This window comes from Loxodonta africana, chromosome 13, assembly GCF_030014295.1.
Source record: "Loxodonta africana isolate mLoxAfr1 chromosome 13, mLoxAfr1.hap2, whole genome shotgun sequence".
Classification (NCBI taxonomy): domain Eukaryota; kingdom Metazoa; phylum Chordata; class Mammalia; order Proboscidea; family Elephantidae; genus Loxodonta; species Loxodonta africana.
Window position 1 is genome coordinate 76,166,610 of NC_087354.1, and position 26,854 is coordinate 76,193,463.

At 41.9% G+C, this 26,854-nt stretch overlaps 1 protein-coding gene across 9 annotated transcripts in view; it reads left to right on the forward strand.

Annotated features, from left to right (window-relative positions):
* The window catches only part of TMEM131L (transmembrane 131 like), a 190,461-nt gene that overhangs the window by 75,131 nt on the left and 88,476 nt on the right, over positions 1 to 26,854 (forward strand). For 7 of the 9 annotated variants that reach the window (XM_010597187.3, XM_064267591.1, XM_064267588.1 and 4 more), the window contains 4 exons: positions 13,656 to 13,724; positions 17,872 to 17,995; positions 19,322 to 19,438; positions 21,627 to 21,737. In XM_010597187.3, coding sequence (XP_010595489.1) covers positions 13,656 to 13,724; positions 17,872 to 17,995; positions 19,322 to 19,438; positions 21,627 to 21,737 — 421 coding nt within the window. Of the gene's footprint in view, positions 1 to 423; positions 3,698 to 13,655; positions 13,725 to 17,871; positions 17,996 to 19,321; positions 19,439 to 21,626; positions 21,738 to 26,854 lie in introns of those variants that run through there. The other 2 variants (XM_064267592.1, XM_064267589.1) reach the window with 2 other exon arrangements.

Genomic DNA, 26,854 nt, shown 5'->3' on the forward strand with positions numbered 1-26,854 from the left:
TCAACAAATTTTGTTGAGTGACTCTTCTCTAAATGCTTGGGACACATTAGCAGACAAAGTGGACCGAAATTTCTGTCATAGGGAAACCCGCTATCTAATAGGGTATGGGAAAAAGACAGCAAGCCTAAATACAGTAGACACCTGTATTTTGTGGATATTACAAAAAAAAAAAAAAACCCAAAAAACACCATCGAGTCGATTCTGACTCATAGCGCCCCTATAGGAACGGAGTAGAACTGCCCCATAGGGTTTCCAAGGAGGTGCTAGTGGATTCGAACTGCCAACCTTTTGGTTAGCAGCCAAATGCTTAAACTACTGCACCACCAGGGCTCCTTATGGGTGTTAGAAGGTGATGTATGGGATGGAGAAGGTGGAGAAATAAAGTAAGGAAAAAAAGGATGAGGGTTGTGGGTTATAAGCAGGGTTTTGAGGCTCATTAAGAGGGTGAGGTTTCACATGGATTTGAACGTGAGGGAGTTGCCCAGGAGGCCATCCAGACAGTACCCAGCAGAAAGGCCTTAAGGTGGGAATTTCTGCCTGGAGCGTGCAGAGAGCAGCCAGCACACCTTATGGTCAGAGCAGAGGATGTACCAAGGAGAGGAGGGAATTGGAGGGGAGGTCAGAGAGGCAGTACAGAGTGTGTGCAGGGGCCAGAGCTCACCTGTGGCCTTTGAAATGGGGAGTCATTGTGTAATGCTGGGCAGAGGAATGACGTGATCTGAGTTATGTTTTAAAAGGGCCATTGTGACTGGTGTTGAGCTTAGACCAGTTGAGGCCGCTGCAGTGAATAATTAAGAGATGGTGTTGCTTGGATCAGGGTCTTAGTGGTAGAAATTCTGCATGTTTTGAAAGCAGAGCCCACAGGATTTCCTGTGGATTGGATGTGGGGTATGAGATGAACAGTCAGGGACCACTTCCAGGTTACTGGCTTGTATTGCACCTGTTGAGTTTCAGGTGTCTTTTAGACATGCCAGTCGAGTGGGCAGCTGGAATGCCAGAGGTGGAGAGAGGGCTGGGCTGGAGATGTAAATTTGAGGTGACTGGCTGAGGTCACCAAGGGCATGATTGTAGATAGGGAAGACTGGAGCCTGGGGTCCTTTGGAAGAGCAGGGGAGGCCCTGGGTAGCACAAACTGCTAAGCACTCGACTCCTAGCTAAAAGGTTGGTGGTTCGAATCCACCCAGAGGCACCTTTGAAGAAAGGCCTGGTGATCTGCTTAGGAAAGGTCACAGCCTTGAAAACCCAATGGAGCAGTTCTGCTGTGCACAGGTGGGGTCGCTGTGAGTCAGAATCGACTGGACGACAACTAACAATAACTAAGAACAAGAGGAGCAGGCCCCTGCAGAGGGGACTGAGAAGTGACCAGTGGGATAGGAGAAAGTAGAGCAAAGTAACATCACCAAACCACGAGTTTTGGAATTGAAGCTTTTGTTAGCTTTTAAAGAATTTATAAATGTGGATATCTATTTTTCAATCAATAAAAAAGAAATAGTTACAAGCTGTTTTTAAGAGAAGTGTAACTTCCTTTTGCTATTAAATTTTCAAAAAGCTCATCACTCATAAAATTTTTAATAACATCAAAGAAACGGAACTGCTTAGCAGTTTTGAAAAATAAGGGAGAAGCAGAACGTCACCCATATTTCACTCTTCCTAACATTGTTGCTGTTAGCATGCTGGTAATTGTCTTCTCATTTCCCTCTGTGTTTTGGTTGCGATAACATTACATATGACAGTGTTGTTTCCTTTTATTCACTTGTCATGGCAGTGCATTTTTTCATGTTGCTATTATAACCTTTGAAAGAACGGCCTGGCAATCTGCTTCTGAAAAATTAGCCTTTGGAAACCCTGTGGAGCACAGTTCTACTCTGATGCACTTGGGGTCACCGTGAGTAGGACTTGGACTTGGTTCGTTATAATCTTCAAAACACAATGTTTATTAAAAACAAACAAAAAAAACAAAACAAAACCCACTGCCGTCGAGTTGATTCCGACTCGTAGCGACCCTACAGGACAGAGTAGAACTGCCCCATAGAGTTTCCAAGGAACGCCTGGTGGATTTGAACTGCTGACCTCTTGGTTAGCAGCTGTAGCACTTAACTACTGTGCCACCAGGGTTTCCACAATTTTTGTTAGGGAACGCTATTTCTTTTGGAATTGGGATTTATTGTTATAAGAACTCAGTTGATAAACAACGTGACTACCAGCTGATCTTTGCCCTCTGCCTGGCCCTTGTCTCTGCATAGGATTTCCTACTGTGCTTTGTCTAGGAATGCGAATGCTGGTGTAAGAGGGAAAGATGTTAGAGAAGAGCTGGGCGGAAGACAAGACCTGAGCAAGACAGGGACAGACCTGGCTAGTAGGAGTGTAAACAGCCATCAGGACCAGACAAAGGGAGTGAGGGTCTGTGCAGAGGGGCCCTCTCTCCTGGGCTTGAGTGACTGCAGGGCCATTCTTTGTTTATAGTACCATCTTAGGCAGTACACTTCAGTTCCTCAAGGGTTTGAAAGAAAAATTAGAATTTCAAAAGAAAACCCTTAATGCACTATTTGCATATGAGTGGCATCTGAATAATTAAAAACAATTAAATTCCCAGGGCCCAGTGTGGAAGGGAGGCTCCTGCTACAGCTGCTGCTGCTGCTGCTGCGGAGTGCAGCCTGTGGTGGCCAGCTCCCTGAATCGGGTCACCTCTGTCATCCCCCCAGTGACCTTTAGTGAATACAATTCTGAAACACATTTTAGCCTTGTTCTGCATTCAAGGCGCGGAAGCAGAATTTGCTTTTGTAGAGTCCACGGAAATCATAATGTGAACCATTATTATTCGCTTTCCTGCTGACCTTAGAGCTGACACTTCTTTCCTTTAGTTCATCATTCCTTCCCACCCCACCTCACCCCAAGGACATACAGCCTCCTGGGGGCTTTGTAAATCATTTGGATACAAAATTTTACTTAATCTTCACTGTAGACTTATGGTATTACCTCCATTATGAGCCCCTGATGGCGTAAGTGGTGAACTTGCTTGGATGCTAACAGAAAGTTCAGAAGTTCAAGTCTACCCAGAGGCTCATGGGAAGAAAGGCCTGGCGATCTACTTTCCGAAAATCAGCTGTTGAAAATTCTGTGGCGCACAGTTCTACTCTGGCACACAGGGGCTGGCAGGAGTTAAAGTCGACTTGACAGCAACTGGTTACTGGTTGGAGCCCTGTGGTGCAGTGGTTAAGAGCTGTGGCTGCAAACTAAAAGGTCAGCAGTTTGAATCCACCGCCATTACTTGGAAACCCTGTGGGGCAGTTCGTCTCTGTCCTGTAGGGTTGCTATGAGTTGGAATTGAGATTGGGTTTTGTTGTTGTTGTTATTACTGGTTGTAATAGTGGAAGCCAAAATTCTGGTCGCAAGGACATGAGATAATCTGTTGTGCTCATCCTTCTAGCTAGTTCCACCTTTGGGGTCGGTCCCTATGTTGTTGTGTCCTGTTGAGTCGATTCTGATAGGCCTGGGGATTTCACCACGTTCGTTCTTTCACTGCTGTAATCTTCATATCACATAGACTTCTTTCTCCCGAGACCGACTAGGAAGCAAGACGTGGTTCCACCCCTGTTTTGCAGGAGCTCTGCAGTTTGACACGGTGCTGGACGGCAGGAACTCAGCAGCCTTTTTCCACTGAGGCTTCTGCCAGCCACCCTAGGGAAATGCAGTTAAGGTCTGTGAATAACTGGGGATGTTTCAGGTGGTCTTTTAAAAGTATAATTTTTACCTGTTGCTTTCACCGAAATGTGAATGGTGGTGGGCTTGTATGGGCAAGATCTCGTCTAGGACTTTGCTTCTAGGAGGCCAGGTGTGGGCACTACCTGTGTGCTTCTTCTAGCATCATCTTTATTTCCGATGTAGTCATATTGTCTGGAATGCTCTCGCACCCTGGGTTCCCTGAAGCGGCTCACAGTGGTCTTTCACGTCCCTGTCTGGGACTTGTGCTCGCATGTCTAGTTACGAGGCAGGACGGTTGGTTCTGAACTAGAAGGTAGTTTCTGTGTGTCCAGTCCACAAGGCAGTTTGTATGGAGGCATTTGTCAGTTTTGATCAGTGTGTGGCACCATAGACCACCCCTGCAGTTAGCTGTTCCCAGGGAAAGGTATTAGCAACCCATTTTTCCCTGCTTCAGAGTTTTCTTTGCTTTACCACCAAGTTTCGGTTATGTCTGGGTGACGTCCATTGCTTTAGCCTTCTGATTTATTGGGATGCTCTGGTTCTGGGTGACATGAAAGGCTGGCAGTGCTGGAATCTGCCTCCTCCCGGGGTGAGTAGAGGCTGGGATGGTGGGGCTGTTGCTTAGTATTAGTTCTGTGGAGCAGTGGCCACTGGCAGCTTCTGGTGTTAGAAAAGGGTGAGACTCTGTTTCAACTACATTTAAGTTTGGCTGTCACCCCCCCAAAAAAGCCAAACCCACTGCCATCGAATCGATTCCGACTCAGCGACCGTATGGGACAGAGTAGAACTGCCCCATACGGTTTCCAAGGAGCAGCTGGCAGATTCGAACTGCTGACCTTTTGGTTAGCAGCCATAGCACTTAACCACTACGCCACCAGGGTTTCCTTGGCCGTGACAGAGGTACAAAATACAGTGGGATAAGTAAGAGGGTGTTTTCTCTCTCTAGTGAGAGCCTAGAGATACGCAGCCCCTGGCTCCAGGAAGTCTTCGGGGACCCAGCTCCTTACAGATCACTACAGTACCATTCCCATGGTATGAGGGCCTTGTACTTGGGGTGCAAGGGGCCATGTTTGTGTTCATGGCAGCAGATTGGGGGAAGGGGTAGAGAAGAGGGCTAAAGGGCCCACCTACAAAAAAACCAAAAAGCTAAAACAAACCTGTTGCTATTGAGTTAATTCCTACTTACAGTGACCCTATAGGACAGAGTAGAACTGCTTCATAGGGTTTCCCAGGAGCAGGCTGGTAGATTCAAACTGCTGACTTTTTGGTTAGAAGCCTGAGCTCTTAACCACTATGCCACCAGGGCTCCAGAGGGCCCCTAGATGCTGCCATAAGGTATTTCACCTTATGTCCCATTTGTTGGAATTGAATCATGTGGCTGTACCCAGCTGCAAGAGAGCCCGGGGAATGTGCCCAGATAAAATTTCTATAAAATTATATTGGAAGAAGGAGAGGGGATATTAGGGGACAGATAAAACCTGGGAAAGAAACACTGAAACCTTTACTGTTATTTTCTAGGCAAAATTGTCCTTGACAAACACATTTTTAAGTTACGCTCTTTTCCTCCCCCAAAAGCACTCTCTCTGATGCTGAAATTAAAAAAAAAAAAATCAATTCATTGTGTTTAAAATATTGTTCTGGGGCATGAGGTTATATAGGGTTATCATATTTTACTAAGAAACTCTTAAGAAATTACCTTGTGTACTTCAAGTTTTCCTCTTACCAATTTTCTGCAGTCTGTATGCCGTAATTTGTGTCTATCCCTTTGTCTGGAACGCCTTTCTCCGTCTTTACTGAAGACGTCATATGCAGCCTTGTAGGCCCTACTCAAATGGTACCTCTTCCAGAATGCTTTTCCTAACCCACTCCACATCGGATGATCTTTTCTTCTTGTGAAACATAGTATGGACTGTGTTCCACCTGGAGGTATGTATGATATTGTAAGCCTGTGAGGGTTAGGAAGCCTGACTGAATGCATCTTGTCATTCTTACAAAACTTCCTTGGCTATGGTCATACCTTAGTGCAGTTATAGTGAAGAGATTAATATTGGTGGGATTTGACATTCTTATTTTATAATATTTGTAAGTTTTGCTACTGAGTTGCTCAGCAGGGTATAGATGAGCTTTTCAGAATGGCTGACTTACCTTCAGGGGACTAATATCTAAATTTACATGGACATTTTGAGAACTTAAAGTTGGTTTTCTGAAAATAGCTGAAGTATTACATGAGTTTGCATTGTCTTCTATGGTTGAGGAGGAAAAGGTCCTTCATCCCAGTCTCAGGTTCACTTATTGTCTTTGTGAGTTTCTGCTTTGGCCTCCTCTTTTCTGGGTAGCATCAGGCCAAGCCCATTACCAGTGGAGATGTCTAATGCTTAGTTAATTACTTTTCATGCTAACCTGTTGTCTTAGAGCAGAAAAGTAATGCAAAATGGATTTTGTATTTTGCAGGTTTAAAAATCATGTTTAATTATTTCAACATGTAGTAGCATGGCCTACCCTTGAGCCTAGGAAAGATGTCAAATCTTTAAACCACAGAGAAGAACCCATAAGGAGCAGTAGGAGGAAGGTTGGAGTGGGGGTTAGAAAATATGAGCTTAATTGCCGGCCCATTCTTTTGTAGGTTTTTTGCAAAGTCATTTAACCACTTGGCTGAAGGAGTTCTTATAGCATAAGGATTGTGATAAGATTAAATGTGTGAAGGTATTACTGTATCTTAAAATTCTGTGAAATGCGAACGTAATACTCTTTGAACATAAGGTCCTGATAGCGAGAATAGAGAGGTGGGGGCAGATTTGAGTGGTATGAAAAGGATAGGACTTCAGGAGAGCCCTCAGCACCCCTGTGGAGTGTAAGAAAGACACAGGAGTCAAGGTATCAGCCAGACTTCCATCTGGACAGCTGGGCTAAGTCACTCACCAAGCTGGGAACAGAGTACAGTGAACCTGTCCAGAGTTATAAGCAAGATGTGGAGTTCCATATTGGATTCCTCTTGGAGGTGTCTCTGGGCCATCCAGGGAGGGGTGGTGTCTGGCACTGATGGAAACACGAGTTAGGAGCTCAGCAGAGGAGCCTAGCCGCAGATACACAGGTTTGGGAAATGAATCAGTCAGACCACAGAAACCAACTCTGGCTGATTTAAGCAGAAGAGGAATTTATTGAAAAGATGTTGGGCAGCCTACGGAATCTCTAGGAAGACTTAAGAACCTGGCTCAGAAAACAAACAAACCAAAAGAGGGCTTAACAGCCCCAACCATAGCCACAATTATGCCATGGAAGCAGGCTTCTGAGGACACTGCTGCCCTGCTGCTTCCCCTGCTGTGCTAGGGCTGTGGTTACCCCTAGAACGAACTCCCACCCTCCCGTCTGCGTCAGCTCCTGATGCCTTGTCCCAGGCGGCTGCATCTGGCCTAGTCTAGGCTGTATGCCATCACCCGAACTGCAAGTAAAACTGCAGTAACTGGCGCTTTCAGAATCCAAAGGGGTGACGGAGTAGGTAGGAAACTACAAAGTAACAAGGAAATTTAGATGCTGAACAGCCAAAGAAATGGCAAGTGTCTGTTTAAGAAGCATCAGTCTGTCGGTGGTAGTGAACCTAGAGGGTGGGTGTGACGAGCCAGACAGAATGAGAAGAGGGTTGACAGAGAGTAACATGAGAGAGGTGGACAGAGGAAGAGGAGCTTGAGCGGGAGATGAGAAGGAGCAGTCACAGAGTAAGGAAGGAAACCCAGAGGGGTTTTCTAGAAACCAGGGGAGGAGGGGATGCTTCAAGAGACAGAAAGCAGTGGGGAGATGGAGTTAGGTGAGCACTGAGGCGCCTGCTTGCTCTCACAGCTTGTAATCCCTGATGACCTTGCCAGAGCAGTGTTGTAGTGATGGGGCTAGAAGCAGAGTGGTGGGATGGAGGTTCAGAAGGTGTGTTCAGATTCCCATTCAGCCGCCTGATAGCTGAGTGGCTTTTGGCAAGTTGTCGAAACTCTAAAAGCTTCTGTTCCCTTGTGTGTTAAAATGGGGATGACAGTAGTATCCATCCAGGGTTCTTAAGATTCAGTGTGAAAATAAAGTGGTTGGCATAGCATCTGATGCATTCTAAGTGCCCAGTAAGTTTACGTGTGCCACTGTGGCCCCAGCTAGACTGTGAGGGAAGAAGAGGACTTGAAGCAGCTAGTGATGGTCCTGGGGTCTTTTCAGGTGGGTGTAGGTGAGCTTCACGTGTATAAGTGGAGGAGGATGACAGAGCAAGGAGGGAGACTTTGAAAATCCTTGAGAGAGCAGGATAGGGGCTGTGAGGATCCATCCATAGTGAGGGGCCATGGGGTGAGTCCTTTGACCCCTCTATTGTACTTTGTGTAACTGATACTTTGACCTTGAAGCCTGAAGCTTTCTACAGTGGAAGAAACTGCAAAAATATTCTACCAAATGACTTTTTCCCCTGTGGGATTTTAATGGGGGAAAACACTGGTTCTTGGCAAGTACAGTCATGTGCTGTGTGACATCCTTTCGGGCAGTGTCCGATCACATATACGTCTGTGGTCTCAGAAGGATATAATAGAGTTCAGAGATCCTGATGGGAGAATGGGATGTAGCGAACGTAACTGGACATAGTGAACAAAACAGCTTCCCGCGGGCAACACGTGTCTCGTGTCTCTTGTATACGAAGCGATTGTGCTCAGGTGTACAGTGGTACAGTATGTGTATAATCTATAACACATGTCTTAATAACCATAATAAACATGTATGTACTGTACTGCGCTTTCTATCATTATTTTAATGTGAACTTTCCCTACTTACAAATAAAAAGTTTATCATAAGCATCCAATCTCTTGTCTCTTCAGTGTTGTAGCGTTATCTCTGTTGTCTTTCGAAAATATTACAGTGAAGTGCATCATGGCTCCTAAATGCAGCAAAACCGGTGCTAATGATAGCAGCAGCAAGAGGCAAAGGAGAAGTATTGATTTTGAAGTGAAACAAAAGGTATCCCATATAGCTTTGCTAAGTATATAATATGGTGTTTGCAAAATACCCAAATCACATAACGTTCTGTTTCACAGAACGTATCTTGGAGGTTAAGTGATGTAACACTGTAGTTAATTTTTCAGAAAGAATGGCAATTGCAACTTAAGTGAAAGTACCTATGTATTTCTTATTTTTTCTATCAAGAAACTTCCTGGGGAAAGTTTTTTAAAATTAAGAAATATAAAAAACAGCTGGTACTGTAAAGGACACCCAAATTATGGGTTAGAATTTTATAACTCATGTAGTTATATAACTCGTTTTATGAATCATGTAGCTCAGGCCATTTGTTTTTCAGATGAAGGCTCTAGAGCTCAGTGCCTTGCTGTGGGTCGTAGGAGTATCGTTGGCAGCACTGGTACCGAGACCGTGGCTGGGAGCCCGTGGAGGGGCCGTGCTGTGGGGAGACCAGTCTGAGATGTTGGGCAGCTTCAGGAAGGGTTGCCCCAGGCTGAGACTTTTTATTTTTGTGCAGGGATTGATTTGAGTTCTAACTGCATAATGGAAAAGTACTAAATTCCTCTGTGGTCCCTGGGGGTATTAGCTGAGTCCTAGAAATATCCATTTCCCGTTGAGGGGAAGATGGTGAATGACCAAGCACTCCGCTGGACGCGATTTTTGGAAGAGTGCGTACAAAGGGGCCTGACACAGGAATCCCTACGGCCTTGGAGCCTGAGATCTCTTGGAGCGTCTCCGTCACTGGGATCCGAACAGGCGGTTGCGTTCTTGTGACTTCATGAGAGCCGCCCAGTAGGTGTCTCAGTAGCACAGCATGTCTTCCTTTGAACACTTCATAGCCTAGATAATGGCGTCGTTTTGGTGTGGTCCACTCTGTTACCTTTCCAAGGCAGAGGGGGTTGTGGAATGGGTAGGAAACCTTTCCTCTTGTCCACGCAACCTTTTTGCCCTGATGTGGAGAATAAGGCCATTGTTACAGCCTTAAAGAAATTTTTTTTTTTTTTGGAAGCACATGCTGCTCTTTCCAGGTATTTGAAAAAGTTTGCATATAAAAGGCAACTAACTGTAGATGTTGGGGTGTCGAGACACAGAGTCTTCCATGTGAACTAGTCCATTTAGAAATGTGGAAAACCACCCAGTTCTAGCTTCCCTCCTAGTCAGCAGTCATTGTTGTTGGGTGCTGTCCAGTCGATTCTGTCTCATAGCAACCTTCTTGGCAGAGAAGAACTCCATAGGGTTTTCTTGGCTGTAATCTTTGTGGAAGCAGATCACCAGGTCTGTCTCCCACAGTTGCTGGGTCGGGGGTTCGAACCACCAGTCTTTCTGTTAGCAGTCGAGTGCTTAACTGTTGCGCCATCAGGGCTCCTTTAGGCAGTCACCGTTGGCCTCTAATCTATGGTAGAAGGTAAAGTTATTTTTCACCTGTTTGGAAAGGCCTATGGCCTCTGCAGGCCCTCTTCTGAAGCATTGATTGCAGTGTTGTCTGGACATTAGCCTGTCCTTTCTGGGTTAGGTCCAGCATAGACCTGCAGTACAGAAGGCCTGTCTCATGGGTTTTCGGGGCCGGTGTCTGCTGGCGTTCCCTTCCTTCCCCTGTCCTTGCAGACTCCTAGAGCTTTCAGCCTTAGCAGCAGTGCTGACTCAGGGCTGTTCTCGTTTCTGCTGTCTGAAGGAATGCTCACCGCCCATGCTCAATCCATCTTGCTTTATTCTCACTCTGAGGCTCAGAGCCAACAGCCTACCTTTCTAGTGTGCTTTCCCTGTGCTCAGACTTGTGTTCTCCAGATGTGGCCTTCAATTTACAAGGCTCTGCCTCTTTGCTCTTAGCTTTGCTTGACTGTGTTCTTCATTTAGTTTCCATGCATACTGACTGTTCTTCGAGGCCCAGCTCAAAGGCCTTCCGCAGTTAGAAGCCTTCCTTGACTTTTTCAGTTGGGCTTCTCTTCTTCTTTCTTTGAACTTTTGAGTTTCTTTCATTGCGTTTTGCTTATTGGCATGTGAACCTCATCCCACTACCTGGATTGTAACATTGGGAACATCTTTGTTGACCTGGCCACCTGCCCCAGTGCAGCCAGTGCTTATTGCCAAGAGCTGTGAGGCCGGATCCTGAGTCACCGGACCGTGTTGGTTCTTTTTGGAGAGAGGGAACATTGGATTTGAAATGCGGTATTTTGGTCAGGTAACAGTTGTGAATAGCCAAAATAGTTGGTTGTAGCTAATTCATCTTTGGTAGTTACTGAACTGATGTTCAAATTAGAGTTTTCTTTGAAGTTAGAGAAATTCTGGCAATTTCCATCTTGGCACTTAAGGTTGGGCCTTCACTGTCTGATTTTTGTTGGGTATGTAAAAATTTCTGATTGTGGGATTTAAAAATCTCTGTTATGAGATGGTCTGGGTTTCTATGTCATTTGTCCAGTTTAGAAATGACTTCCTCGTTTGGGACTTTTAAATCCAGAGGTTAACCCTGACTCTAAGCTCAGTTGGCTTCCCTGTCTGACCTCATTGCTTTTCTTGTTTGATGAGTGTCATCCTTTTAGTAACGTGAGCTAATATTTATTGTACTTTATGTGCCAGGCATGAACCAAAGGTACTATCTCATTTCATCTTCCCGACAACTGCCCGGGTAGATATTGTTGTCCTCTCCATTTTACGGACAATAAAGGTGAAACTTAAGAGAAGCTAAGTGTGCTGCTCTCACAGGACTAGCAAGTGGGTCTCTCTGGACTCTGAAACCAAAGCCCTCACCCTACAGGCTAGAATGCATTGGTTCCTTGGATAGGTCATGCCCCGAGTGGGACACTCGGGTTTCCTGGTTCTGATTTAAGACAGAGCTGGATTGGAATTTTGGCTGTTGCCGCTTAGCATTTATGTGACTTTTGGCAAACTTCTTAAACACTCTGAGCTTCATCTGTTCATTCAAAAGTTGTGTATAAAATCTGATGGTAAATTCACTTTTTAGTGCACAGACAGGGAGAAGACTGTCATTAGTTATTTTATTTATTACTTCTACAGTAGCCTGGCTCTTTAAAAGGTAGTTTTTGGTATGTGAGGTTGCCTGCTTTATTTTTCTTGTGGCATGCTGAGTGAGCACTGGCCATCTGAGTTTGGAGCGGGGTAGCCGTGGTGGATCTGATTGCTGTTGGCACCTTCTTTCCATCTGTTTCCTCCGTTGACTCTTCGGTCATTTCTGGAGGCATTTGGATGCGTTAGTGGCTTTTGCAAAGCACATCGTGGAAGTAGGCTTGGCCTTTTGAGGTTTGAGGGAGTCTAGTAAATAGCATACCTCGTCTGCTTAAGCTCAAAACAAGCGGACAGATTGACAGGAACTAGGCAGATAGAGACTGAGGTGTCACCTGTATTACTCATAAAGCTGATTTTGGAGAAAGAACAAAAGAGATATGGATAAAAGATAATGGAGAAAAGGTTTTTAGGAGTGGGGATGGAGGCAAAAAAGTAGAGGGAGGAAGAAAAGGTTGCAGCTAGAATTCTTCATAGGGAATGAGGACTCTGGAACGGGCTTCTCTGGTCTCAGCATTGTTTGCACCTTCAAAAAACAAATTTGGGACCTTGGAGAGGAACTTGCTGAAGGTTACAAAGCTTCTTATGGACCAGTAAGTTCACAGCTCAAATGTCTTCCTCTGGGCCCTCCTCCGAGCTAAGCTTGGTCAAGGGTTACTTGGTAGTTGGACAAAATGAAAAAAATTAACAAATGAAAAAAATCAGTGAAATATAGGACATCTTTAAGCAGCTTAAAATACATACAATTAGAGTCCCCCAAGGAGAGGAGCAAAGATGTCATCTTGAGGACTGAGGTGCACCTGACCCCAGCCATGGTATTTTCAATCGCCTCATATGCATGCGAAAGCTGGACAATGAATAAGGAAGACCGAAGAAGAATTGATGCCTTTGAATTATGGTGTTGGCGAAGAATATTGAATATACCATGGACTGCCAGAATGAACAAATCTGTCTTGGAAGAAATATAGCCAGAATGCACCTTCGAAGCAAGGATGGCAAGACTGTGTCTTACATAGTTGGACATGTTGTCAGGAGGGATCAGTCCCTGGAGAAGGACATCGTGCTTGGTAGAGGGTCAGCAAAAAAGAGCAAGACCTTCAACGAGATGGATTGACACAGTGGCTGCAACGCCGGGCTCAGTCATAGCAGCAATTGTGAGGGTGGCGGAGGACCGGGCAGTGTTTGGTTCTGTTGTACACAGGGTTGCTATGAGTTGGAACTGATTTGATGACACCTGACAACACCACCTTTTGAAATGTCACAGTGTTTGGTAGTTTCCTGATATATATACTTTTTCTATTTTGTGTCTTTATTTATACTTGTATATTTTGCTGTATCTTTATTTTTTTTTCCCCCTTTTATGTGTATTTTTTGTTTTTTTGGTATGGCTTTCTGCTGTTTTGATTTGTGGCTTTTGATTCTGAAGGAAAAGGAAATCATAATAATGGTTAACAACTGTATCCTGCTGCGTGAGGTTTTATGTCATTGTTATTCTTAAAAATACAGATTGGAGATGGATTCAGTCTTTATGAGCCTCCCTGTTGTTCTGCCTCACCATTTCCCTGTTATAGGTCTAACAGATTTACACTTATACCTCCCCCCTCCATAAGCAACTCATCTTACGTGTGTGTCTTTTCTTGAGTTAGATTTTGACAATTGTCATACCTGAAATCACTCGAAAATGAAGCCTATTGAAACTTGATCCCATTTCTGTTTAAATGCTTACAGAATCTGTACGTTTGATGCGAAGTTATACTAACTACAGTCTAAGAGGATCTTAAAATCTTGCAACTCTGAAATTATATTAGACTCTGGTAGTTCAATTTTAACGTTTCAAAGCTAGTTCAGACTCATCGGTGAAGGAGTAAAATTGCATCTCATGCAGCGAGAGCCGTATATTGTCTTAACATTCAAATTTTGAAACTACGACAAAAGCCAATTTCCGTTTTCTTTTTCTGTTTTAGCTTCTCGGACAAGCTATTTAGTGAAAAGGGCTTGCATTTTCAGCCGTCAGTTCTAGATTTTGGAATACAGTAAGTATCTTTTTTTTTTTTGTAATTCTTAATACTCATTCTATTCTTATTACTGGCTTGTAAGATACCTTATATGTATATGTACAATGTTAAATACATTTTCAAGGAACCCTGGTGGTACAATGGTTAAACGTCAGCTGCTAACTGAAGGAAAGGTTGGTGGTTGGAACCTACCAGTGGCTCCGGGGAGAAAAGATTTGGTGATCTGCTCCCGTAAAGATTTCAGGCTAGGAAACCCCGTGGGGGCAGTTCTACTCTGTCCTATTGGGTCGCCATGAGTTGGAATAGACTCGAGGGCACATAACAACAACAACAAATACATACTAAGTATAATAATAATATCAAGGGATGTTGATCCTAAAACTTGTTAAAAGGGACATTTTCATGAAAAGTAAGGTGTAAGAGTTGTTTTCAGCTCCACTTTCAGTTTTTGATAAATACATTTTGTAATGTTTATAGTAATGAGAATTAAAAAAATAAGAAGCCGGTATTAAGTCTTTTTTTTCCAACAAATTAGGCTATTTTGTAATGAGAAACTCAATTTATGAATTCTTTTAAGTTAGATTCATTTACTCACTTACTTGTTTATACTGCTTGCTACACCTTGGGGATTCCAGGTGACAGTATATGAACGTTAGTTATTGTTAGGATTAAGATATTGTCCTTGCCTTGACGGTACTCAAGTCAAGGGGGGAAACAGTGTAAGAGCTAGGAATTAAACTCACAGTCCATTAAGTATGAGATGAAGGGAATGTGATCAGGAGTGTTGGAGAAAGCGAAAAGGGAGAAGCCGTGGAGAGTGGGGAACTTACGAACTCTTGTTGGATGTGATAAAGTTTGAGACTTAAAAGTGCTTGACTCCCTGAATGCAGAATTTTGCCGTATCGAAAAGGTGAATTAGTATTGTTTCAAAGATGGGGTGAAAGATTGTTTCAGGTGTAAAAGTGCTGCTTGTTTTAACGGCCTGGTGCATCACCGTAATTTTACTAAGAGCTTTTTTGAGTTACAAGAAAAGCCACGTGAATGAAATAACCATGGTGGAAGGAGAACATCTGGGGTGGGTTAGTGGTGGCCTCCTGGTATTCGTCTGGATTACCTTCCTTACATTTCCTTCCGATGGTCAGAAGTTTGGAGCTGCAGTAAGGCAGAGTAAAAGCTCAGTTTGAGAGTACCTTGTTGAGCTTCTAAAGGGGATGCTGTAAAAGAAAGAAGAGATACAGTCGTGGAGTGAGTTTGCTGACTTTACAAGACTCTAGGCGGCTGCTCTGTTGTTTTTGAATTTTTATATTTTTACTCTCAGATAAGGAAATTTAATAGAAATTGAATTGATGATGAAACCTCACTGATTTCAGATTATGAGAGAGCACTTTGCTTTTGTGAACCATCTTTATTGTAAAAAGAATTTTTAATGCAGGACCTATTTTAAAGAGTATAAATTATAGATTGGTAGATATAATAAGATGGATAGTAGTAAATATAGTTAAATTGGGATAACAATTCCAGTTCATAGGATCCTGGATGTCTATAATGTATTTATTCTTCTGTAACACAAAAATCCTGTAATCAACACGCATGGGTGTGTATATATTAGCTGCCTGCATCAGTTACTGGTGCTGGTAGCTGGAAGCATGTGGAAAGAATGTTTAAAGGCTTTGATTTGAACTACCTTTTGGGATTCAGCTGCATTTATGTAGTGCTTTACAGTTATCAAAATCATTTGTCAAAGTTCTCTTGTCATTTGAGCCTTATATCAATTCTGGGAAGACACTTAAGACAGGTGTTGTGTGTGTGAGAGAGAGAGAGAGAATATGAATCACCTTCAGATACCTCTGTGTAATGAGAATGTTTATACATTTGTTACTGAGCAGTAATGTGGTTTTCCCAAGGCCATTTCACCAGAAGTGGCTGAATAAACCTTCTGATTTCTAAGCCAATACTCAGCATGCTCTTTTTCTTGTGAGATCCAGGATATGATTATGGGAATAAATTATTTTGAAGTTTAAAAAAAACCTCAATTAGAACAAACTATATATAATATAAATTAGCACCTATTTTAAATTAGTCAAGGTTTACATCTAACAGAAGACATAATTTATAAGCATATTAGATTAAGACTTTAGCCTGAGAGCTCTCCTGATTTCTTCACTGCCCTGAATTCAGCTTTTGCTGTTAATGTTTATTTTGATGTTGACCTGGGTCAAGCCCCATTCATTTTCATAGCTTTGGTTTCCCTCTAAGATTCAAAATCAGGATCATGTTATTCCATTGCCCTCTGCCTCCTTTGTAAGGCTTGTTTTAAGGGTTAATATCCTACAGGTCCCAAGATCAAAAGTGCTAATCATTCATAAGAGATTTTAATCATTCTTTCAGTGGTATTAAATTAATAGAATGTCTTCCAGTTGTCACTAGTGCAGGAAATTTGTCTCCCTCTAACACTTAAAAATAGAATAAAAATAGCACAGGGGTGAGTAGATGTCAGCCAGTGTTCCCTGCTGGGTCTGGCCAGGTTGCTGTGGGGACGGTGACCGGGCTCGGTAGCCCTGCAGCTTTGCAGCCCTAACTTTCTAATGTGTTTTCTCTGGGAGGACATTTGTATTCTCTGAAACCAAAAATCTTGTATTCTAGTTACGTGAATGGAATACAAAGGTTGGAGGATAAGTATTAATAATTTTGCTGATTGATTCTTGTTATTCAAGCCTAAAACCACAGAAGTCTTTATGTATTTAATTGAGGAGGAAAAGGCAAATGTGAGGCCAGTGCTCTGGGGTAGGGATTTCTGAGGTGACTTATGATGGTGCAAAAAAATTTCTAATGTTATTACTTGAGAACACTAAAAAAAAAAAAAAAAAAAAGATTTTAATCACACAGTTGTGTATTTTATTTGTAATTGGCTATAAAGATTTTATTTTTTAAAAATGCACATTGGACATATTAAACCTTCAGGTAAGGCTTATGATTAAAAGTAGGAGGAAAAACTAGAAGAAAAGGCCTCGAGGACTTGGTGGTGGTAAATACAGTTATTTTGGAAGTCTCAGGCATAAGAGCATACATTTCATTTTCCCTTAAGCCAGTATTTTTAGAATCAGAATAAAATTAGAGAAATACAGGCATAATATATATGAAGGTCTTTTTTTTTTTTTTTCCTCAATTTAAAATATAGTTTGATTTCTGGGCTGTACTAATGACTACTGTGAGGGTATTGAAACTGGATAAATGACTTCAGTGAAATTTTTGCTGACTCTTTAATTATTGCAGCATAATTCAGCCAGAGAGAATTTGTGTTGGGCAGTAGGAATCGAAAATAGATGATTAGAAGGGACGGTGCAGGTAGCTCCAGGTCGGTGGCCAGAGCCCTGCTCCCCTCGCCCTGCAGTTCTGTGTCCGGAGCTGGTGGTGTAGGTGCAGACCATTGACTGACCTTACAGCCTTCACCATATGGAGCACTGGCTGTAGAGCTGGCACGCTCCTCTGAGGCTCATGGGAGTTTGGAATTATATATAAAGCTTTATGTGTGTGCATGTTTGCGGAGGGAGAAGCCATTGCTTTTATCAGAGTTTTCTGAAAAGCTCACAATTTAAACCATGGCTAGGGAGCGCTGCAGGGTTTTCATTCTTGCCCCAAGAGTGGCATTTAGCAACAATTAAAGTTTTCCTCCTTTCAGATCTAGCAAAGAGCAGTCTCTTTGTGAGTGAGAATTTTATATATATATATATATGCATGCATATTTTTTAAATCTCTTTAAATTTATTACTTCAAAAACAAACCCAAAGACATTTGGGTTTTTCTGTGAGTACCGTTGGTTATCTAAAAATGTATTTCCATTTGAATTAAAGAACCTAATCAGTGAAGTGCCTGTTTCGCATTATGGGTTTTTTATAAGCATTTATGTAATGGCCCAGATGGGTCAAATTCTTCTAACACAAAAACCAATAGGGTGCTAGTGTGGATGGGCATAAGGCTTGTAAAAGGACTTTTTAAGAAAAATTCTCATGGATTAAGTATTTTATTATTAATAAGATTTGATAGTGGTTGCTTTTAGATTTATGATGAATGTCAACAGGTTTCTGGGTTAAGGAAATACATATATACGTATAGTTATATTTATAGCCACACAATACATCACCTTTTCTCGTGTTTCCCGTCCTAGGTTCCTGGGCCATCCAGCAGCAAAGATCCTTTATGCTTACAACCCTAGTAGGGATAGCGAGGTGGTGGTGAATTCGGTGTTTACAGCTGCTAGACATTTTCATGTGCCTCCTGTTCATTGCAGGGTGAGTGTTGATGTACTCTTGGAAACTATGCTGTGGCGGGCTGCCAGGTGCTCTTGCTTTCTTTGGCTGGAAGTTTCAGCTTTTTGCTCCCTTGTCTTCCCTTTTTCTGCTACCCAGACTGTTTCCTTCTGCATGTGTGCTTTTGCATTTATTTTTACAGTTGTTCATTTTCATAGTTTTGGTGGCTCTTGATACGTATAGGGGAAAAAAGTTTAAAGAGCCTAAACTAGGTAGTAATGTATGTACATTTAATATGAATAATGACTAATGAAAACCTTGTATTATTTGTCTTGAAATTATGACAAATGCTAAAGCATTTAGTACCTAATACAAGTTTACAGCTGTGGTCTCCTCACCTTGCGACTTACTAAGAAAGTTACGATTCCTCCTGTGTAAATATAAGGCTTACAAGGTGGTAGATGGATCCTTATAAGCTAATTCATACCATAACACAGCTCAAAATCCTGGTTCTTCTTATAGTTAAAATTTCAGTGGTCTTAAGCTTTTAATGGAGATCCTAATTGCTCATGGGAGCCCTGGTGGCCCAGTGCTGATTGATTTTTATATTGCTCACTATGTCAGATTGACAGTATGCATATACAATATATATGTATATAACGAAACCAAACCCTTTGCTGTTGAGCCGATTCCATCTCAGAGCAACCCTGTAGGACAGAGTAGAACCCTCCCAGAGGGTTGTTGCAAGGCTATAATCTTTAGGGAAGCAAACTGCCACATCTTTCTCTCACAGAGTGGCTGGTGGGTTCTAAATGCCGACCTTTCAGTTAGCAGCCAAGTACTTTAACCACTGCACCACCAGGCCATACATGCATATATATATCTTTTTCTTAATACTGGGACTAAGGAAATGGTGTAAGAGGCAGGGGAGCAATGTTATTTTGTTTATGCCAGTCTGTCCAGGTAAACTTTGCTCCTGATTTTCATTAAGGATTAACATGCTTGTTATGTTGATTATTCTCTGTACTTAAGTAGAGATAGAACTGTGTTAGATAAAGGCTGTTGAACGCATGAGTAAGGAAGAGGAGGGGAAAGGAAGGATGTGAGACACATGATTCCTATCTAAAGTGAAAGGACTTGGCAACATCTTGCCATAAGTCTGTGGTATGTTCTTTGAAATATTCTCTTAGGTTGTTGGATGGTGATCAGTTTAGGGATTCTCAGGACCTCATGATGCATATAAATCAAGGGTGCAGACTATGCAAAAATCTGTTAACAGTATTACCAGAAAGAAAGTCCGTGAAAGATAATTTATGAAAAGGGAGTAGCATTCCAAATAGCTAATTTGGTACCCTTTTTTTCCCCTAGGTAATTCCAGCAATGGGAAAAACTTCTTTCAGGATTATTTTCCTACCTACTGAAGAAGGAAGCATTGAAAGTTCTTTATTTATTAATACCTCCTCATACGGAGTCCTTTCCTATCATGTAAGTAACTTTTTCCTCTTTTCACATCATTTGTTTGTCTACTTAACTAACAGGTTTGGATACTTTTAAAAAGATTTGGAAATGTCAGCTGCATGCTTTTTGTCAGTAAAATATAAGACTCTTAGTGATGTTAAACTTACCAGCTGTCACATTCTTCCACCTCATGCGCTAGGGTTTGCTGTCTTCAGTACAGAGAACAGAGCCATAACCCTCAGTATGAATCTTTGGAAGGTTATTGGAACAAAACAAAGGAATCTATCACACTCACTTTTCCAGTATAAAATATAGCAGGCTTTCAAAACTTAGGGCTTTCACGCCTGTACAATTCATGGAGGGAGCTATAGAGGCAACCTCTAGTGATTCGACCTACCTCCTCTCCTTGGCTCAGGAATATATCTAAGCAGGAAGCATTGATGGTGTGCTGGGAGCCAGTTCCCATGGAGCTCACTAAACATCAAGGTACTAGAAGGGGAGCATGAAGAATCTTCTGTTCACAAAAAGAGCTCAGAATCTTTACCTTAAGTGGTACCTGTGACATTGTAACAGGGTGTGGCATCAAGTAATTTATGTGCCAAGATCAGCCCTTTTTGTGGTTAATTGTTATTAATTCCACTAAACTGTTGGTCCCGTATCAAAAGAGTTGCCTATTTGTCAAAAGATTGACCACAGTGAGGAACATTCAGCTGAAGTATAGCAATATTGATTGTGTCGTGTGGAGACAGAGGTAATTATAATAGTTGGAATAAAAGAATCTTGAAGGCCAAGTCGTGAATACAGATTTACTTGGGAAAGCTACTTTAGCATTATGATCAGTGTTTTTCTTTTAATAATTTTTATTGTGCTTTAAGTGAAAGTTTACAAATCAAGTCAGTCTCTCACACAGAAACCCATGTGCACCTTGCTACACACTCCCAATTACTCTCCCCCAATGAGACAGCCTGCTCTCTCCCTCCACGCTCTCTTTTCGTGTCCATTTCGCCAGCTTCTAACCCCCTCCACCCTCATCTCCCCTCCAGGCAGGAGATGCCAACATAGTCTCAGGTGTCCACCTGATGCAAGAAGCTCACTCCTCACCAGCATCCCTCTCCAACCCATTGTCCAGTCCAATCCATGTCTGAAGAGTTGGCTTCGGGAATGGTTCCTTCTAGTCTCAGTCAGACCATTAAATCTGGTCTTATGACAATTTGGGGTCTGCATCCCACTGTTCTCCTGCTCCCTCAGGGGTTCTCTGTTGTGTTCCCTGTCAGGGCAGTCATCAGTTGTAGCCAGGCACTATCTAGTTCCTCTGGTCTCAGGATGATGTAGTCTCTGGTTCATGTGGCCCTTTCTGTCTCTTGGGCTCATAATTGGCTTGTGTCGTTGGTGTTTTTCTTTCTGCTTTGATCCAGGTGAGTTGAGACCAATTGATGCATCTTAGATGGCTGCTTGCTAGCGTTTAAGACTCCAGACGCCACTCTTCAGAGTGGGATGCAGAATGTTTTCTTAATAGATTTTATCATGCCAATTGACTCAGATGTCCCCTGAAACCATGGTTCCCAGACCCCTGCCCCTGTTACGCTGGCCTTCAAAGCATTCAGTTTATTTGGGAAACTTCTTTGCTTTTGGTTTAGTCCAGTTGTGCTGACCTCCCCGTATTGTGTGCTGTCTTTCCCTTCACCTAAAGTAGTTCCTATCTACTATCTAATTAGTGAATGCCCTTCTCCCACCCTCCCTCCCTCCCCCCCCTCGTAACCACAAGAGAATGTTTTCTTCTGAGTTTAAATTGTTCCTCCAGTTCTTATAATAGTGGTCTTATACAATATTTGTCCTTTTGCAAATGGCTAATTTCACTCAGCATAAAGCCTTCCAGGTTCCTCCGTGTTATGAAATGTTTCACGGATTCCTCACTCTTCTTTATCGATGTGTGGTATTCTATTGTGTGAATATACCGTAGTTTATTTATCCATTCATCTGTTGATGGGCACCTTGGTTGCTTCCACCTTTTTACTATTGTAAACAGTGCTGCAGTGAACATGGGTGTGCATGTATCTGTTCGTGTAAAGGCTGTTATTTCTCTAGGATATATTCCAAGGAGTGGGATTGCTGGCTTGTATGGTAGTTCTATTGCCAGCTTTTTAAGGAAGCGCCAAATCTGGTCAATGTGTTTTAAAGCTCTAATATAAGTGTAATTCTCTTTTTGTCTCTGCAGGTATCTGGAATTGGCACTCGCAGAATCCCTGCTGAAGAGTCTGCAAAGCCACCACCCAGTGCTTACTTCCTACTTCCGCAGGTTCAGAGCATTCAGCTTTCACAAACACAGGTAATTTTAATAGTGGATTTATTTTGAATGTCAGTAAACACAAAACTTTGTAACCTAAATTTATTCATCTTTTGCGAAGTACAGAATTGGGGTTGTATTATTGTCAGGTTTTTAACAAAAATGCTGTTATAATAGAAGTATTATATATACGTAAAGTATCAGTCCACCACTTGGCTGTCAGTTTGTTGTACTGTGGTGGCTTGTGTGTAACTGATGCTGGAAGCTCTGTCACTGGTATTTCAAATACCAGCATGGTCACCCTTGGTGGACAGGCTTCAGTGGACCTTCCAGACTAAGACATTAGGAATAAGGACCTGGTGATCTACTTCTAAAAAAATTGGCCAGTGAAAACCAGTGGAACATTGTCTGTATGGTGCTGGAAGATGAGCCCCTCAGGTTGGAAGGCACTCAAAATATGACTGGGGAAGAGCTGCCTCCTCAAAGTAGAGTCAACCTTAATGACATGGATGGAGTCAAGCTTTCAGGACCTTCATTTCCTGCTGTGGCTTGCCTCAAAGTGAGAGGAAACAGTTGCAAGCATCTATTAATAATTGGAATGTGGAGTGTATGAAGTATAAATCTACAAAAATTGGAAGTCATCAAAAAGGAAATGGAATGCATAAACATCGATATCCTAGACATTAGTGAGCTGAAATGGACTCTGTTGGCCATTTTGAATTGGACACTCATATGATCTGCTATGCCAGGAATGACATGTTGAAGAGGAACGATGTTGCATTCATTGTCGAAAGGAACTTTTCAAGATCTATCCTAAAATACAATGCTGTCAGTGATAGGATAATATCCATACCCCTGCAAGTAAGACCAGTTAATACAACTATTATTCACTAACCAGTAAGGCCAAAGGTGAAGAAATTGAAGATTTTTACCAAATTTTGCAGTCTGAAATTGATCAAACATGCAATCAAGATGCATTAATAATTACTGGTGGTTGAAATGCGAAAGTTGGAAACAAAGAAGAAGGATCAGTAGTTGGAAAATACAGCCTTGGTGATAGAAATGACTCCGGAGATCCAGTGATAGAATTTTGTAAGACCAATGACCTATTCATTGCAAATACCTTTTCTCAACAATATAAACAGCGACTGTACACAGGGATGTTGCTGGATGGAGTACCTGAGAATCAAATTGACTGCATCTTTGGAAAGAGACAGTGGAAAAGCTCGATATCATTAGTCAGAACAAGGCCAGGGGCTGACTGCAGAACAGACCATCAGTTGCTCATATGCAAGTTCAAGTCGAAGCTAAAGGAAATTAAAACAAGTCCCCGAGAGGCAGGGTACGTCCTTGAGTATATCCCACCTGAATTTACAGACCATCTGAAGAATAGATTTGATGCATTGAACAGTAATGACTGAAGATGGGGTGAGTTGTAAGATGACATCAAGGACATGATGCATGGAGAAAGCAAGGAGTCATTGAAGGACAGGAAAGAGAAAGAAAAGATCAAAATGGATGTCAGACTCTGAAACTTGCTCTTGAACGTAAAATAGCTAAAGCTACTGGAAGGTATGATGAAGTAAGAGCACTGAACAGAAGATTTCAAAGGGTGGCTCAAGAAGACAAAGGAAAGTATTATAATGAAATGTGCAAAGACCTAGAGTTAGAGGATCAAAAGGGAAGAACATGCTTGGCATTTCTTAGGCTGAAAGAACTAAAGAAAATTATTCAAGCTTTGAGTTGCGATATGGAAGGATTCTACGGGAGGTGGAAGGAATACAGAGTAACTGTACCAAAAAGAATCGGTCGACGGTTCAACCGCTTCAGGAGGTAACATATGATAAAGAACTGATAGAATTGAAGAAGTCCAAGCTGTACTGAAAATATTGGCGAAAAACGAGCCTCCAGGAATTGATGGAATACCAATTAAGATGTTTTAACAAACGGATGCAGTGCAGAAGCACTCAGTGGTCTCTGCTGAGAAATTTGGAAGACAGCCACCTGGCCAGCTGACTGGAAGAGATTCATATTTGTGACTGTTCCAAAGAAAGGAGATTCAACAGAACATAGAAATTATTGAATAGTATCATTAATACCAAGGTGCAAGTAAAATTTTGCTGAAGATAATTCAAATACGGTTGCAGCAGTACATAGATGGGAACTGCGAGAAATTCAAACTGGATCCAGAAGGGAACATGGAACGAGTGATATCATTGCTGATGTCAGAGGGATCTTGGCTAGAAGAGAATACCAGGAAGCTGAACTATATGAAGAAGAACACGACATCAGGGTTGGGGGAAGACTCATTAACAACCTGTGATATGTAGATGACATAACCTTACTTGCTAAAAGTGAGGAGAACTTGAAGCACTTACTGATGAAGGTCAAAGACGACAGCCTTCAGTACGGATTACACCTCAACATAAAGACAACAAAAATCCTCACAACTGGACCAATAAGTAACATCATGACAAACGGAGAAAATATTGAAGTTGACCAGGATTTCATTTTACTTGGATCCACATTTAGCATCCACGGAAGCAGCAGTCAAGAAATCAAATGACATATTGCATCCGGCAAATCTGCTGCAAAACACTTAACCTGTTAAAAAGCAGAGATGTCGTCCTGAAGACTAAAGTATGCCTGACCCAAGCCATGATACTTTCATTCACGTCATGTTCTTGCAAAAACTTGGCAATGAATAAGGAAGACCAAAGAATTGATGTATTTGAAATACGGTGTTGATGAACAACATTGAATATGCCATGGACTGCTGGAAGAATGAACAAATCTGTCTTGGAAGAAGTACAGCCTGAAGCTCCTTAGAAGCATATACTTTTGACATCTTATCAGAGGGGACCAGTCCCTGAAGGAGGACATTATGCTTGGTAAAGTCAGGAAAAAAGAGGAAACCCTCAACGAGATGGATGGACACAGTAGCTCCAGCAATGGGCTCAGACATAGCAGTGATTGTGAGGATGGTGCATGACTGGGCAGTGTTGTTGTACATAGGGTGGCAGTGAGTCGAAACAGACGTGATGGCACCTAAAAGCAACAACAAAGTATCAGTGGAATCCATGTAGTTATTCTTAATGGCGTATAGTTCAAGGTTTTGAGGTTCCATAGGTTGCTTCATCTATTCATTGGTCATTTGAAATGTTTTCCATTTTTCATTATTATTACTTTTAAGCTATGCATATATTTTATTTTTAAGCTATGCATGTATTTTATAAGTTTCTTCTTTACCCTTTTGGATTATCTGTTTCCTTCAGGTGTATTTCATTAAGAGAGATTCTGTCGTTAACAACTGCACTGTTTCATTAAAAAAAAAAAAAAATTAGAGCTTGTTAAATTGTGCTGGGGTGCTTTTCATGGTCACCAGTAAGGTCTCAGTCTTTCACTTCCCCACTTCTAGTCCTGCCTGGTTGTGTGGCTTAGAGGAAAGAAATGTTTTTGTAGGTGTATTTCTTTATTTTATTAATAGCTTATAGAGTTGGCCATTTCCCCCACTTTGATTATTCTTATTTTCTTGTACTATTGAGAACATTTTTTTAATTATGGTAAATATGTACATAACAGAACAGTTGCCATTTCAGCATTCTTCACATGTACAATTCAGTGGTGTTAATTTTCTTTATCGTGTTGTTCAGCCATCACCATTACCTGTTTCCATGTTTTCCCATCACCTTTAACAGAAGCTTAGTGTCCCCTAAGCAGTGAGTCACTCCCCCCGGCCTTTGGTAACCGCTATGAACTTTCGTCTCCGTATCCTTGCCTATTCTAGCTGTTTCATGTAAGTGAGGTCATACAATATTTGTCCCTTTGTGACTTACTTATTTCACTCGGCATGTTTTCTAGGTTCGTTTATGTTCTAGCATGTATCAGGACTTCATTTCTCTTTATTACTGAGTAGTATTTCCTTGTATGTATATATTTATCCATTCATTTGGTGATAGATATTTAGGTTGCTTCTGTCTTTTGGCCACTGTGCTGCAGTGAACATTGGTGTACAAGTTATCTGTTTGTGTTCCTGCTTTTAGTTCTCTGGGGTATAGACCTTGGAGTGGAATTGCTGGATCATGTGGCAGCTCTGTGTTTAACTTTTTGGGAAACTGCCAAATTGTTACGGAGAATTTTTAAAGTTGAAAAACTTTTGAACTAATATATTATGAACTTTTCCTACGCTTTGTTTCTGATTGATAAATTAAGAATATTGCTAGGAATAAAAAACAAAAAAAAGAACATTGCTGGAATTTTCAGTCAGTAGACACAGGTTTGGTTTTGGTTTGGAGGAGTAGTACCCAGAATTTTCGTTTATTCAGCAGTTTTATTGAACCTGTGCTGTGAGCCAGGCATTGTCCTAGAGTTTCTATGTTCATGGAGTTTATATTCCATTGGGGGAGATAAACAAAATTAACTACGTGTAATATCTGAGAGCTTTGTCACCAAATAGATAATTCTAGGGATTTTTAATGTTACATTGAAACCTGTTGGAGCTGGAACTTGACGCTTTTGCCTTATTTTTCCGGGCCTTTTTTTTTTGGAAGCTTTTGCCTTTAACAGGGTGCCGTGTTACTGTTTTTCTGTTGCTCGTTTTAGTGGAAAATATTTGTGTTTTACTTCTCTGACGGGTTTTCACCTTATGCAGATTCTGGCGTTCACAGGTTTTACTGTATCATCTTCATTTTTATAAAATTGAGTAGCCCCTCTTCCAGGAGGAAACCCTGGTGGCACAGTGGTTAAGAGCTACAGCTGCTAACCAGAAGGTCAGCAGTTCAAATCTACCAGCTGCTCCTGGAAGCCCTATGGGGCAGTTCTGCTCTGTCCTCTAGGGTTGCCATGAGTTGGAATTGACTCGACAGCAATGGGTTTGGTTTTCCAGGATTTTAAGGAAGATTTCTTTTTAATATGTACACTTGGATTTGGGCCCATGGGAATGCACTGGAAGGTTTTCAGCAGGGGACTGATGTGACCTGACTTGCACTTTTGAAAAAGAGGCTGGGAAGAGCTAGATAAGCTTAATTTGCATATGCTGACAGAATGGGTGTCAGCGGGTGAACATATTTAGCTTTATCTGTGCGCTCCTTTTCAGAAAAGAGGGGCAGCTGAGAAGGTCCAGATTTCTCAGGTGACTGAGATTGAGAACTCCCAGTGCC